Source organism: Lactuca serriola, chromosome 2, assembly GCF_051521515.1.
Source record: "Lactuca serriola cultivar US96UC23 chromosome 2, Lser_US96UC23_V15, whole genome shotgun sequence".
NCBI lineage: Eukaryota > Viridiplantae > Streptophyta > Magnoliopsida > Asterales > Asteraceae > Lactuca > Lactuca serriola.
The window spans coordinates 132,895,576-132,908,082 of NC_136409.1; the positions used below are offsets into that span (position 1 = coordinate 132,895,576).

A 12,507-nucleotide genomic window follows, 5' to 3' on the forward strand; every position below is an offset into this window, starting at 1 on the left:
TTTACTCCAAGATATTTAGATGATAGCGTGGGACTTTTCAAAACCTTTAGGTGGATCTAAAGATCGTCAAAAACGGAGTTCAAATGAAGAGGCTATAGCAGTTTGAATCTGGTGATGGAGATGGTAGTACGTTGGGCATACTAGCTGATCAAGAGGCGTTATTCAAGAGCGTACGCTGGGTGTACCAATTGGTACGGTGGGCATACGCGATCAGATGCCAAACCATTAATCTGAGGGTTTTGTGCCCTATTTAAGCTCCTTAACTCCCGCAAACCCTTTCTATTCTCAGCCCCCCCCCCCCCTTTCAACGTCATCCCTTGTAACCCTAACCCTAGTTTGAGCCTTGTGAGAAAAAAGAAGGTGTTTTTAAGTTCTTTGGAGTGTTCTTGGTGCATCTTGGAAAAGAAGGAGCCCATTAGAGAAGTGTTGGTTGCATTTAGGGGTGTTGATCAGGTAAAATTTTCGGGTTTCGTGTAGAACAGGTCGGGTAGTTCGGGTATTTCCTTAAAATAATAATACCCGATACCCAACCTATATTGTTATTCGGGTTCTTGGGTTTCGGGTATTCGGGTTTTAGGTCGGGTCAGGTATTTTCGGGTATACCAGAAAATTAAGTAAGTGTCACATATTGATTTTTTTTAATTTTTTTTTGCATTTCGGTTGCTTAATAAAAAAATTGGGTAACAAAATATTTCACACAATTAACAAGTACATATAAGATAACAATACATGTCATTATAATATGTTACGTGATTTTTGTATTCCATTTCAAATTTTGATAAAAAAACAGTTTATGGAGTACATAATCAGTGTTTGATCAAATTTGGATTAGCCAAACATGTTACATGATTTAATGCAAAAGGTGAGTTCATAAAAGTTACAAATAAAAAATTTAGCATGTTATCTAAATTGAAGGGAACAATTATATAGCTATATTTCAATTCACAAAGAAGAAATGACAAAAAAAGAAACATGTGCATAGTTGAAAAAAAACAGATCTGTAGTGCATAAAGAAAGTGAAGGGGAATCTAACATCTCGTTCATTTTCATTATATTTGTTGTAACACTAGGTGTAAACCCGTGTAATACACGGGATGAATAAAACAATTTAAATATCAAAATATAAACATTAAACATTTTTTTAAATAAAATTTGAAATAAGGAATAAAGAATTTTCGTATTTGTTACATTTGATACTTTACATATATAACTATATAAGTATTATATGGTTTTTAAATTTTAAAAATCGAATAAATCCAAAATTGACATGTGGATATTACTTATTTCAAAAATAGTATAAAATGACAAGTGTCAAAACTCATGAGAGATTGACATGTGGCAAAATGGATCTTCATTTATTATAGTTGATTCTGTTCAAAACTTCATCTCATTTTCAATAATTTCTTTTGTATTTACTATATACCGTTCAAATAATGAAGTCATATAACATTTGGTTTAAAATATAAGGAACAATAATTATATAAAATAATGATACAACTTTAATAGTTATTATAACTAGTGTATTAATTAGTTTTTTTTAAAATCGGGTATTCGGGTATATCCAAATTTTTTTAAACCTACCCAATACCCGACCTATTTAAATATTGAGTTACCCGATTACCCGAATGTTCATACCCGAAACCTGATTTACCCGACCCGATCTACCTGAATTCAAAACGGGTCGGGTCGGGTAATCGGGTATTGGGTATTTTCATCAGGCCTAGTTGCATTGGAGCTTGTAGATCCAAACCTTGTTCAACTTCATCTTTCCTCTAGAGGTATAAACTTTGAATCTTGATGTGGCATTTGTTAGATTTAGTTAGTTTTGGGTGTTCTGAGCTTTTGGTCACTGTAAGTGCATAAAGTTTAGATCTTGAAAGTTTTTAACCTTGTCATGGATAAAGTTGAAAACTTTATCCATCTAAACATCATATTGATTCAGATATGAAAGTTGGAGACTTGGACTTAATGGAATAAGTTGAAAAAGATGCATGTTTGGTCCCTTGGAGACGTAAAGACTAGATCTTGGTTGTTTGGACCATCCTAGTGGATAAAGTTGGAAACTTTATCCATTATGGAGTTATTAGGAATCATAAAAATATGATCTTGCCTCTTCTATCCCTCCCATGTAAGAGTTATGATCTCTTACTGGGTTAATAAGTTAGGGCTTTGGATTTTGGACCTTTTCTAGCCATGAAAAGTCATAAAGGTGGAAACTTTATAAATTAAGTCGACGTTTTGATTCTAGATCTGAGCTTTGGACAAAAGGTCTTAAGTGATAAAGTACTTAATGGAGAAGTAAGAACAAGCTGCGTACGCTGGGCGTACTCAGCTGTCCTGGACTTTGACTTTTGTTGACTTCCAGTGACGTTGACTTTTTAACCAAATTTGACTTTGGGTCAAACTTGAGGATTTTGGACCATTGATTAAGATTTTATATGGTTCTAGTGTTAGTGGATTCGCAGGAGCAAGCAGTGCAGAACGGAGCGTATCGCAATGTTTCAAGGTTCTTAGATTTAGGTGAGTTTTACTCATTGTACTTGTCGGTCGAAGGCACCAATGTCGGCCCACTAGGTTATTTATTCTAGTATATAGGATGTTTTATGCTATAGTGAGTTGTTAGATCTGTGTCCTAGTATATAGGATGTTGTTATGCTGTAATGATCTGTATCCTGATATATAAGATGTTGCTATACAGTAGTGATCGGTAGATCTGTTTGCAGTAGATCTGTTTGCTTTTCTGTTGACTGGTTATATATATATATATATATATATATATATATATATATATATATGTATATGTATATGTCGACACGTTATTGTTTCGGGTTGAGGCTCTATAGCTATGTGCGTGAGCCAATAGACTGGGGGTATTCCAGTCTGATAACTGAATATATATATATATATATATATATATATATATATATATATATATATATATATATATATATATATATGTCGACACGTTATGGTTTTGGGTTGAGGCTCTATAGCTATGTGCGTGAGCCAATAGACTGGGGGTATTCCAGTCTGATGACTGAGTGAACCCGAGGGTATTCCAGTCCAATGATTGAGTGGACCCGTTGTATATTGGCATTCCAATCCGATGATTGATTGGGTTGGGGATAACGTACCCGATAGTTGTGAACCCGCGGGTATTCGAGTCCAATGAATGAATGGAGAAAACATGTTTTTTTTGTATATGTATGTTGTGTGGTGGTATTTTGGGTAAACTCACTAAGCTTAATGCTTATGGTTTGGTTTCGTGTATTTAGATACTTTAGCTGATCGAGGCTAGACGAAGGCGTGATCGTACACATGCTTCGAAGAAATATTTTGGGAGATTTTATGATGTTACGATCTTGGGGAATATTTTTTTGACACTTGATTTGATATGGTTTGGTACTGAAAACAATGGTTTTTTTTTTTTAAATTAAAAACCAAAAATTTTATCGTGATTTTTTTGGATGTTACACGTTGCTCATAAAACATCTCAGAAACATGAAAAGAAAATATTTTATTAATCCAGAAATCAATAACATGACCCTGTTTCGGATCATCAGACATTGAAACCAAGTCGTGGAATATGATTCAAACCTTCTTCTGTTAAAAAATATAGGAACATAAGTAGTTAGTTCCACGAATCATACCCTTGATTGCAATTATAGGTTTTCAAATCGCAATTCCTCATACATAAACAACTAGTCTAATCAAGCAGAAGACAACAAAGATGAGAATCTTGATGATTAACCCTTTATTTCGAAGACATTTATCTTGAGATGAAGATGGAAAGTTAATATATGTGACCCGAATGATATGTGGGAATGTAAATAAAATTAGTCACACAAATGTAAAACAAAAAATTACATTGAAACATAGACAAACTCGAATATAATACGTTTTTTAAAATTAACAAACGAAAGTTATTATATGTGACTCGTCTCATACGTAAGAAACGTACATAAAGTTAAACACAAAAACGTAAAAAAATATAAAAAATATATAAAAAAAAATCTACGTCGAAACATAGACAAAACGAATTTAAACTAACAAGTTTATAAAAAAAAACCACGTAATTTTTTTAAAAAAAATCATGAATAGTAACAGCGTCGGCAAAAAGGGTCATTCGCGCAAGTTTTGAAAACTACAGAGACCATGTTCGTTAAAAAAAATTAACAGGTTAGTTAGTTTGTGACTTTTAGTAAACCACATGGTCCATTTTTTTGTAGTTTTGTCAATTTTTTATGATTGTGCTCATTTTGTACAGAATTAAATGTTAAGAACTTTGGTTTTTGGGCCAAAAAAAACAAAGTGGTTAAAAAAAACTCAACCAATAAGAGGCTAACACTTGCATTGATAATTAGGTAGAGTGGGCTAACACTTGGGTTGAAAATCCATATATTTTTTTTCCATTTTAACCTCCAAACATTTAACCATAGACAAAAATTGTCAAAATCTTACACATAATTACCAAAACGTCATATCATTTCACGAGATTTTGACAATAAATAAATTTAAATCTTTATTTTTTATATTTTTTAAATTTTACAACAAAGAATTATCCTCTAATAAATAAAATAACTTGTGATACATGTCATTTTTCTAGAGCATTCAAAAATTATCATTCATTTTCATGACACGTGACAACCTCATATAGCCAATGAATGATCACTTCGATCCAGATTTCAAACATGCCCAAAGCATTCGACTTGGGTTGTTGTCCGTCCACGATGTTAAAATTATAGTGTCTCGACCACAGAAGCAACCGACCATCGTCGTCTTTTTGTGTTCTTGGAAAGAAAATTTTTCTTAACAGACAGAGAAGAAAGAGAGAGTATGATAGGGTATATACTTTAGATAAGCGAAATGAAACCAAAATCATTAATGGACGATTTTACCCTTGCATGTTCTGCACGTGAGGGGGTTTTAACGACAATTTATCGACACAGTCTGACAGAGAGGCATTTTATGTAATATTGATAAAACACAAGGACCGATTTACTTCATTTTCTTGAAGTTGAACTATATGTGCCTATTTTGCCATACTAAAGGGACCATTTATGTAATTTTTCAAAACTAAACAACAAAACAGCAAAATCAATTTTGCAGCTTAGTACAAATTATTATTTGCTCTAACAATCATCATACACAAACACTTATACATTGAGTAAGGGGTGATCGACGATCCTAGATTTGCCTTAAAAAACAACCTCATAAACTTTTGTAGTTTATATATTGGTTTTAAGAAATTATTTAAAAAAAAAAAAAAAGACACAGTCAAAGGAAATGGAAGTTTTCAAGGAAGGTGATGTTAAAACAAACCTAATTACGTAACTCAAACCAAATAGTCGCCGGTGACACTAGGCCGTGTTTTTACTCAACGCGTCATTAAAGAAACCCCATGCTATATAAATACCTTTTACTCCTTCCATTCTTCACAATCAACTCACTCTGCAACTCAATCATGTCCTCTGATTCTCACCTCAACGGAGCTTACTACGGCCCATCAATCCCACCTCCCTCCAAAAAATCCCGATCCTACAACCGCCATGGCCGCGGCGGCGGAAGCTGCAACCCCTTCTCATGGTGCTGCAGTTGTCTCTGCGGTTGCATCTTCAACCTCATCTTCCAAATCCTCATCACCATCCTCGTCCTCCTCGGGATCGCCGTCCTCGTCTTCTGGTTAATCTTCCGTCCCAACGCCCCGAAGTTCCATGTCAACGACGCTACTCTCACCCAGTTCACCCTTTCCTCCGATAACAACACTCTCTACTACAATCTCGCTGTGAATATGACGTTCCGGAACCCTAATAAACGGATTGGAATTTACTACGACAAAATCGAAGCCAACGCTGAGTATTATGATAAGAGGTTTGCTTCCAGGAATTTAGATGGGTTTTATTTGGGGCATAAAAGGGAGAATAACGTTAACACGGAGTTCGTCGGAGAACAAGTGGTGGTGCTCGGAAATGGTGATAGATCTAAATACGATAGGGAGAGAAACGATGGGGTGTACAACATCGATTTGAAGTTGAGGCTTCGGTTGAGGTTGAAAGTTGGGTGGGCGAAACCCAAATTCAAACCGAAGTTCGAGTGCGAGTTGAAGATTCCGATGACCTCCGGCGGCGTGGTTTCTTCTACGGGATTTCAAAGGACGAAGTGTGATTTCGATTGGTAGATCATCATCATCATCATCATCATCTTCCCCATTGATGTTTCTTCGATTGGGTGTTTTGTTCTTCTGATTCATCGAGTATACTCTGATTATGCATTTTTTTTGAATTTTTCGGGATTATTGGTTCATTTTAGATCCTACAGTTCATGATTATGGATTATTATTATTGTTATTTATATTTTATGTATATTCATTAGCTCTTATTGTTTATAAATAAAGAGATTTTTATTTATTGTGAAATTTGATATATATTTATTATTAAGGTTGTTGCGTTGTCTTAAATTGGAATACCTACTTCGATTATTAAATAACCAACTGTAGAACATTATAGATATTTTATGTAAACAAATATTTTTTTTGTTATTTTAGTGATAAAGAAGCTAAGAGTTGATATTTTAAAATATTTGGAGTTTGATTAAAGTTATATAACTTTTGACTTATTGTTTATTACAATAAGGTATTATGTACACTTGATGAGCTTCCAACGGTTGAAAATTTCAAATTCGAATTATTCAAAGTGGTTGACTCCAAATATATATTTACGAATAAATTTATATTAACTTTACATATATTTTATATGGAAAATAATGACTTTTTCCTGTAGGTATTTATTTATTTTTCTTTGACCTTTGAAATGATCTTGAAGTTTTATATTTAATTAATAATTTGAAATATATTTCATATTTCTTCCTAAGTTAAAATAATTGATTTAAACCAATTCTAATGATACTTTTGTATAAAAATCTATAGATTCTATTAATAAATGTCTAATAAGTTATAGGGATGAAATGGTGTAAATATGATATTTGAATAAATTAATAATTTCGGAATTAAAACTATTGAAATTTGAAAATGACTTTTATAGGGAAAAAAGATCCTTCAAAGTTCAAATTTAAACGAAACGCTACATTTTTCCACTGAAAAATTTCAAATATGAAAAATGATTAAAGTTGAAATGGATACTCCAAATTTGGAAAAAGTAATGCCTTAGAAAAACAACCTGAGATTATCTTATGTTGTTTTTGAATAAAAGAGTTGAACAAATGAGTTGTCCTTTCCCCATTGAAAGTGCGGCTCCTTTGGGAGTTTTGCTTGCCGGCATTTTCAAACTTTCCTTTTTATATCTTCAAATTAATTGACATCTGTTTTGACATGTAATCCATTAAAATATATCAAATTTATGGACAAAACTTAGTGATTCCTTCATTTGGATCTAAGCATACAACAAATGTAGTCTCTTGCAAATCAAAATCCTTGTTAAGAAATTATATATAGGGCATATCTGTTGATTTTTAAAGTTCCTGTATACAAAATAAAAATGAGCCCTTAGATATATATATATATATATATATATATATATATATATATATATATATATATATATATATATATATATATATATATATATATATAAGCAAAATTTATTAATCAAAATTAAAGTGGGTGAGGGTGAGATAAAAAAAAAAGGAAAAAAAAATGGAAATTAGTTAATTTTTTTTTTAAAAAAAAATTGAACTTAGGATTGCCAAGAATTGAACCTTGATCTCTTACAAGAAAAAGGAGTAAGGCCAACGTTATTGGCCGTTATAGGGATGAAAGTGTGTCTAAAATCGGGTCGGTTTATCAGGATTCGGAAATTGACGGATTATAAGAATCGAAAACCGGACCGGTATACAATAACCGGTTCCGGTTCGGTTGTGGGTATCAACCCGAGTATAGTGGGTATGTAATCGTTTGGAACCGGAAATTAATAATTGGAACCGCATTCGTGTGTTAGTTCCAGAGACTCGTAAGTGACTCGATACACATGAAAATAAGGTGTTTCTGGAGTTTATAATTATTGCCAAACTGTATATTACAATTAAAAAAAAACAGCCCGAACAGAATTATAACGAAGTTGATATAACAGTTTAAAGCTAACTAAAAATTCAACAACAATGTTGTAACAAAAAAAACAGAACTGATATCTCATTTTTAGAGGAATATAAGTGACTCAATACACATACAAATAAGGTGTTTCTAAAATCTATAACTATTGCCTAATAACAATTAAAAAAAATCAACATGAACGGACTCATAATGAAGCAGATATGACAGCTTAAAGCTACGTAAACACTCAGTAACAATGTAGAAAATAAAGAAAAAAATAAAAAGAAATTATGGAATAAAATAAGAAAATTTTTAGAACTGAATCAGTATGCGTATTTTTTGATAACCCTTCAATTTTCGGTTCCTTGACCCACTAAACCGGTCCCGATTCATTAAACCCGATTCCGATTGTTTTACAAATTCAGTTCTATAACTCGGGAATACCCAGACCCGTTGGACCAGACTGAACTACAAGTTATATATATATATATATATATATATATATATATATATATATATATATATATATATATATATTACAACTTATATAACATATTAAATATATTATATATTAACATATTAAATATATAATTGGACTAAAAGCAGGGGAGGATCTACGTTGTTGCACGGGGTAGCCCATGTGACCCCTCAAATTTCATCTAGAAGTACATATTTTTCGTTAAAAAAATTATATTACGGTGCTACCCGGTAAAAAATAAGGGCTACCTTATATTATAAATCTAAAATATTTAAAAGTCCAAATTTAATAGTCAATTCTTTTAAAATAGCCTAAAATATATAAGCCCAATCATTTAATGATAAAAAATAACCCAATCCAAATCTTGTACCCATTTATTTAAAAAAAAATTGACATGCAAAACAAAACATAAGTCTTGATCGAGCCTTCTGCTGCTTCTCCTTACTGCCCAGCCATTATCGTCATTCTCAATCGTTGCAATAGTAGTGTCTATCGGCAAACAATGAAGCAAGTAAGCATATTTACTTTATCAATTGTCCATGTTTCTTGTTAATTAATTAATTCAATTTGGCATTTTGGCTTTACTATATCAATTATTGTATTTTATTGTTTATCTTTAATTATGATAGGACTCGTTCATAGGTCATAGGCTCATAGCCACATAGGAATTAAGTCATCAAGACACAGGACAACTAATACATATACATTACGATATCACATATATATAATGTTTTTATATTGTGTCTTACAAACCTTTTTTTGGAGGTGAATCAAACTAAAAAGAAAAGAACTAAAATATACCAAATTTCTTATATTTTTGTTCTTTATTAGTCATCATACTTATCAGAGATTTTGGCATTATATTGATTGTTGAAACTTGAAAAAATAAAAATTAATGAATAGCGATTATGTTTGTTTAATTAGGGATTTAGGGTTAATACTTGACAGTTAGTGCTTATTTGCGTTTGAAACTTGAAATCAACATTATAGTTGAAATATTTTGATTGTAGGGTTCTATTAATAATTTTTTCAAAAGACAATTATATGACAATGGTGAAGGAACTTCTAAAAGAAATAAGCATAATGAAAGTTCACAAGTTCCACAACCTTATGAACCTAGTCAAAAACCAAAGGTTCGACAAGAACCACAACCTAATGAACCTACTCAAAGACCACGAGCTCCACAAGGACCACAACCTAATGAACCTAGTCAAATACCACAAGTTCCAAAAACTTTTGATTTGAATGATCTTCCTTCGGACCCGGGGGATAGGCCAAAAATTACATCTTATCATCCTAATCAAAGAGATGAAATAAAGAGGACATATTTGACTAAAGGACCTTGTCAACCAAAGGGGCATACTTTTGAATCAAAGTTAGTTGGTAAGAAGCTAAGACGTTTTGTTGTTGAATGGTTTGTTGAATTTCCATGGTTAGAGTATAGCATTAAGAAGTACAAGGCATATTGTTTGTGTTGCTACTTGTTTGGAGACATGGTAGGGAACAAGGTGGAAAAGATGCATTTACAACCGATAACTTTGACACTTGGAGTAAAAAACATCATTCCGGAAACATATTGGTAATATTCAAAGTTATCACCAAAAGGCACAAGAAAAGTGTGATTTGCTATTGAGAAAAAACCAATCTATTAGTGAAGCCCTTCATAAGAAAACGGAAATTAAGAAAAGTAATTATGAAATTCGATTACGTGCTACAATCCGTACTTGTAGATTTTTATTGAAAAATACATTGCCATTTCGTGGTCATGATGAGTCGGAACATTCTAAAAATAGAGGACTTTTCATTGAAATCTTATCTTTGATTTGAGAAGATAATGAGAGGAGTTTTAATGTCACTTTAGAAAATGCTCCAAAAAATGAAAAGTTGACTTCTCCGACGATTCAAAAAGATATTGTTAATTGCTTTTCAAAAGAGATAATCAAGTCTATTATTGTTGTTGTTATTATTATTATTATTATTATTATTATTATTATTATTATTATATGTTTTATGTCTTATATCTTTTATTAATTGTTTGAAATAAATAAGTGAGGGGGCAAGGTTATGACGGAGCAAGTAATATGAGTGGTGCATTCAATGGTTTGAAATCATTGATATTAAAAGAAAATAATTATGCACATTATATACATTGTTTTGTGGCGGTAGCAAAGAAACACGATGATGTTGAAGAATTCTTTGAACAATTAGCTTTGGTGGTTACTGTGGTTTGTGGTTCTTGTAAGAGAAAAGATATGATACTGGAGATGCAAAAAGAAAAAGTTGAAGCCGAAATTTCTATTGGTGAAATTGAAACTGGAAGAGGATTGAATCAAGAGATTTCTCTTGCTTGAGCTGGAGATACCAGATGGGGTTCACATTATCGAACAATTGTAAGCTTGATGAATTTGTTTGCTGAAGTTGTTGAGGTACTTAATTATGTCAAAGATGAGGGGTCTAGTTTATCTAACCGTAATCAAGCAAAGGGTATTTGGTCATATTTCAAGACACTTGATTTCGTGTTTCTTTTACACTTGATGTTGGAAATTCTAGGCCTCACAGATACCTTGTCAAAGCATCTTCAAAAAAAAGATCATGATATTTTGGAAGCGGCTTCATTAGTAAAAGGGACAACAAAAGCACTGATAGTTTTTAGAAAAGATGGGTTTCCGCAAATTTGGAAGAAGGTATGTGCTTTTCGTGAAAAACATAGTATTGGAATTGTGGACATGTCGGAATATTATGGTACCCCACGAAAGCATAGGACCAATACGACTAATCAACATCATTTTGAAGTTGTGACTTTTAACACGGTTTTAGATATGCAAATTCAAGAATTTGGGGATCGATTTAGTGAAGTTAGCACGAAGCTGATAGAGAACATGGCGACTTTGAGTCCTTGTGACTCATTTTATAGTTTTGATAAATCAAAGTTGTTGAAGCTAAGCGAGATATACAAAAATGATTTTGACGATTCAGAAAGAGTGCATCTTAATGGACAACTTGATATCTATTATCACTCTTTGCTCCATGATGAGAAATTTGTCAACTTGAAGGGAATTGCAGAACTCTCTCGTTTATTAGTGGAAACAGGGAAACACTTATCTTTTCCTTTGGTTTATAGATTATTAAAACTAACTTTGGTTTTTCCTGTCGCAACCGCAACCGTTGAACGATGTTTTTCTGCAATGAAGTTGTTGAAGACTAATTTGCGTAATAAAACAGGTGATGATTTTATGAATGGTGCTTTGATTTGTAGTGTAGAAAAGAAAGCACTTGAGAATAGCCCTGTCAAAAATATCCGTTACCCGAATTACCCACTCGATTTTTTCGGGTAACGGGTAAATCGGGTATCGAGTTAATTTTTTCTGGTAAGTGGTTAACCCGAATTTTTTTCGGGTCGGGTAACGGGTAAGTTGTTTGGGTTTCCGGTATACCCGATTACCCAAAATATATATAAGAAATAATGTCCCTTTATGAGTTTATCTAACCCTTCCAATTCCCAAATCCCAATTTCCCTCGTTGAGGCTCGTTCTACTTTCCGCACGTCAAAAAACCCTCGTACCTCGTCCGCTCTTCGTTGGTATTCGTCACCAATGGATGACTATATTGAAGTAGAAGATGAGACGATTGAAGTTGACAACCCAACCAATGATCAAGTTCCACAAGAACAATAGAAAAAAAAAATAAAGAATTCAACCCAAGATCGAAAGTTTGGAAAGCATACTTGATATCTCAAATATTATTGAGTAAAAATCTCAATGTTCAAAGTTTAAAATGACATACTTATTTCATTACATTTATTTTTAGGTGCCATTAAAAAATTAAAAAAAAAATTTAAAAATCGGGTAATACCCGAATTACCCATACCCGAATTACCCGAATTTAATTTGGGTAAGGTAACGGGTAAATTTTTTTATATGAAAAACCCAAATTACCCGAAACCCGAAAATTTTACCCGATCAACACCCCTACTTGAGAATGTAAA

The 12,507-nt window shown here is 32.5% G+C and overlaps 2 protein-coding genes across 2 annotated transcripts; both read left to right on the forward strand.

Moving 5' to 3' along the window:
• The first annotated feature begins 5,423 nt into the window (after window positions 1–5,423).
• On the forward strand, window positions 5,424–6,415 carry LOC145086812 (NDR1/HIN1-like protein 3). Its single transcript, XM_079024647.1, has one exon. The coding sequence runs from the start codon at window positions 5,465–5,467 to the stop codon at window positions 6,176–6,178; it is 714 nt and encodes a 237-aa protein (XP_078880773.1). The 5' UTR covers window positions 5,424–5,464; the 3' UTR covers window positions 6,179–6,415.
• Window positions 6,416–10,921: 4,506 nt separating this feature from the next.
• On the forward strand, window positions 10,922–11,857 carry LOC145089585 (uncharacterized). The gene has a single exon (XM_079028007.1). The coding sequence runs from the start codon at window positions 10,922–10,924 to the stop codon at window positions 11,855–11,857; it is 936 nt and encodes a 311-aa protein (XP_078884133.1).
• Window positions 11,858–12,507: the final 650 nt, after the last annotated feature.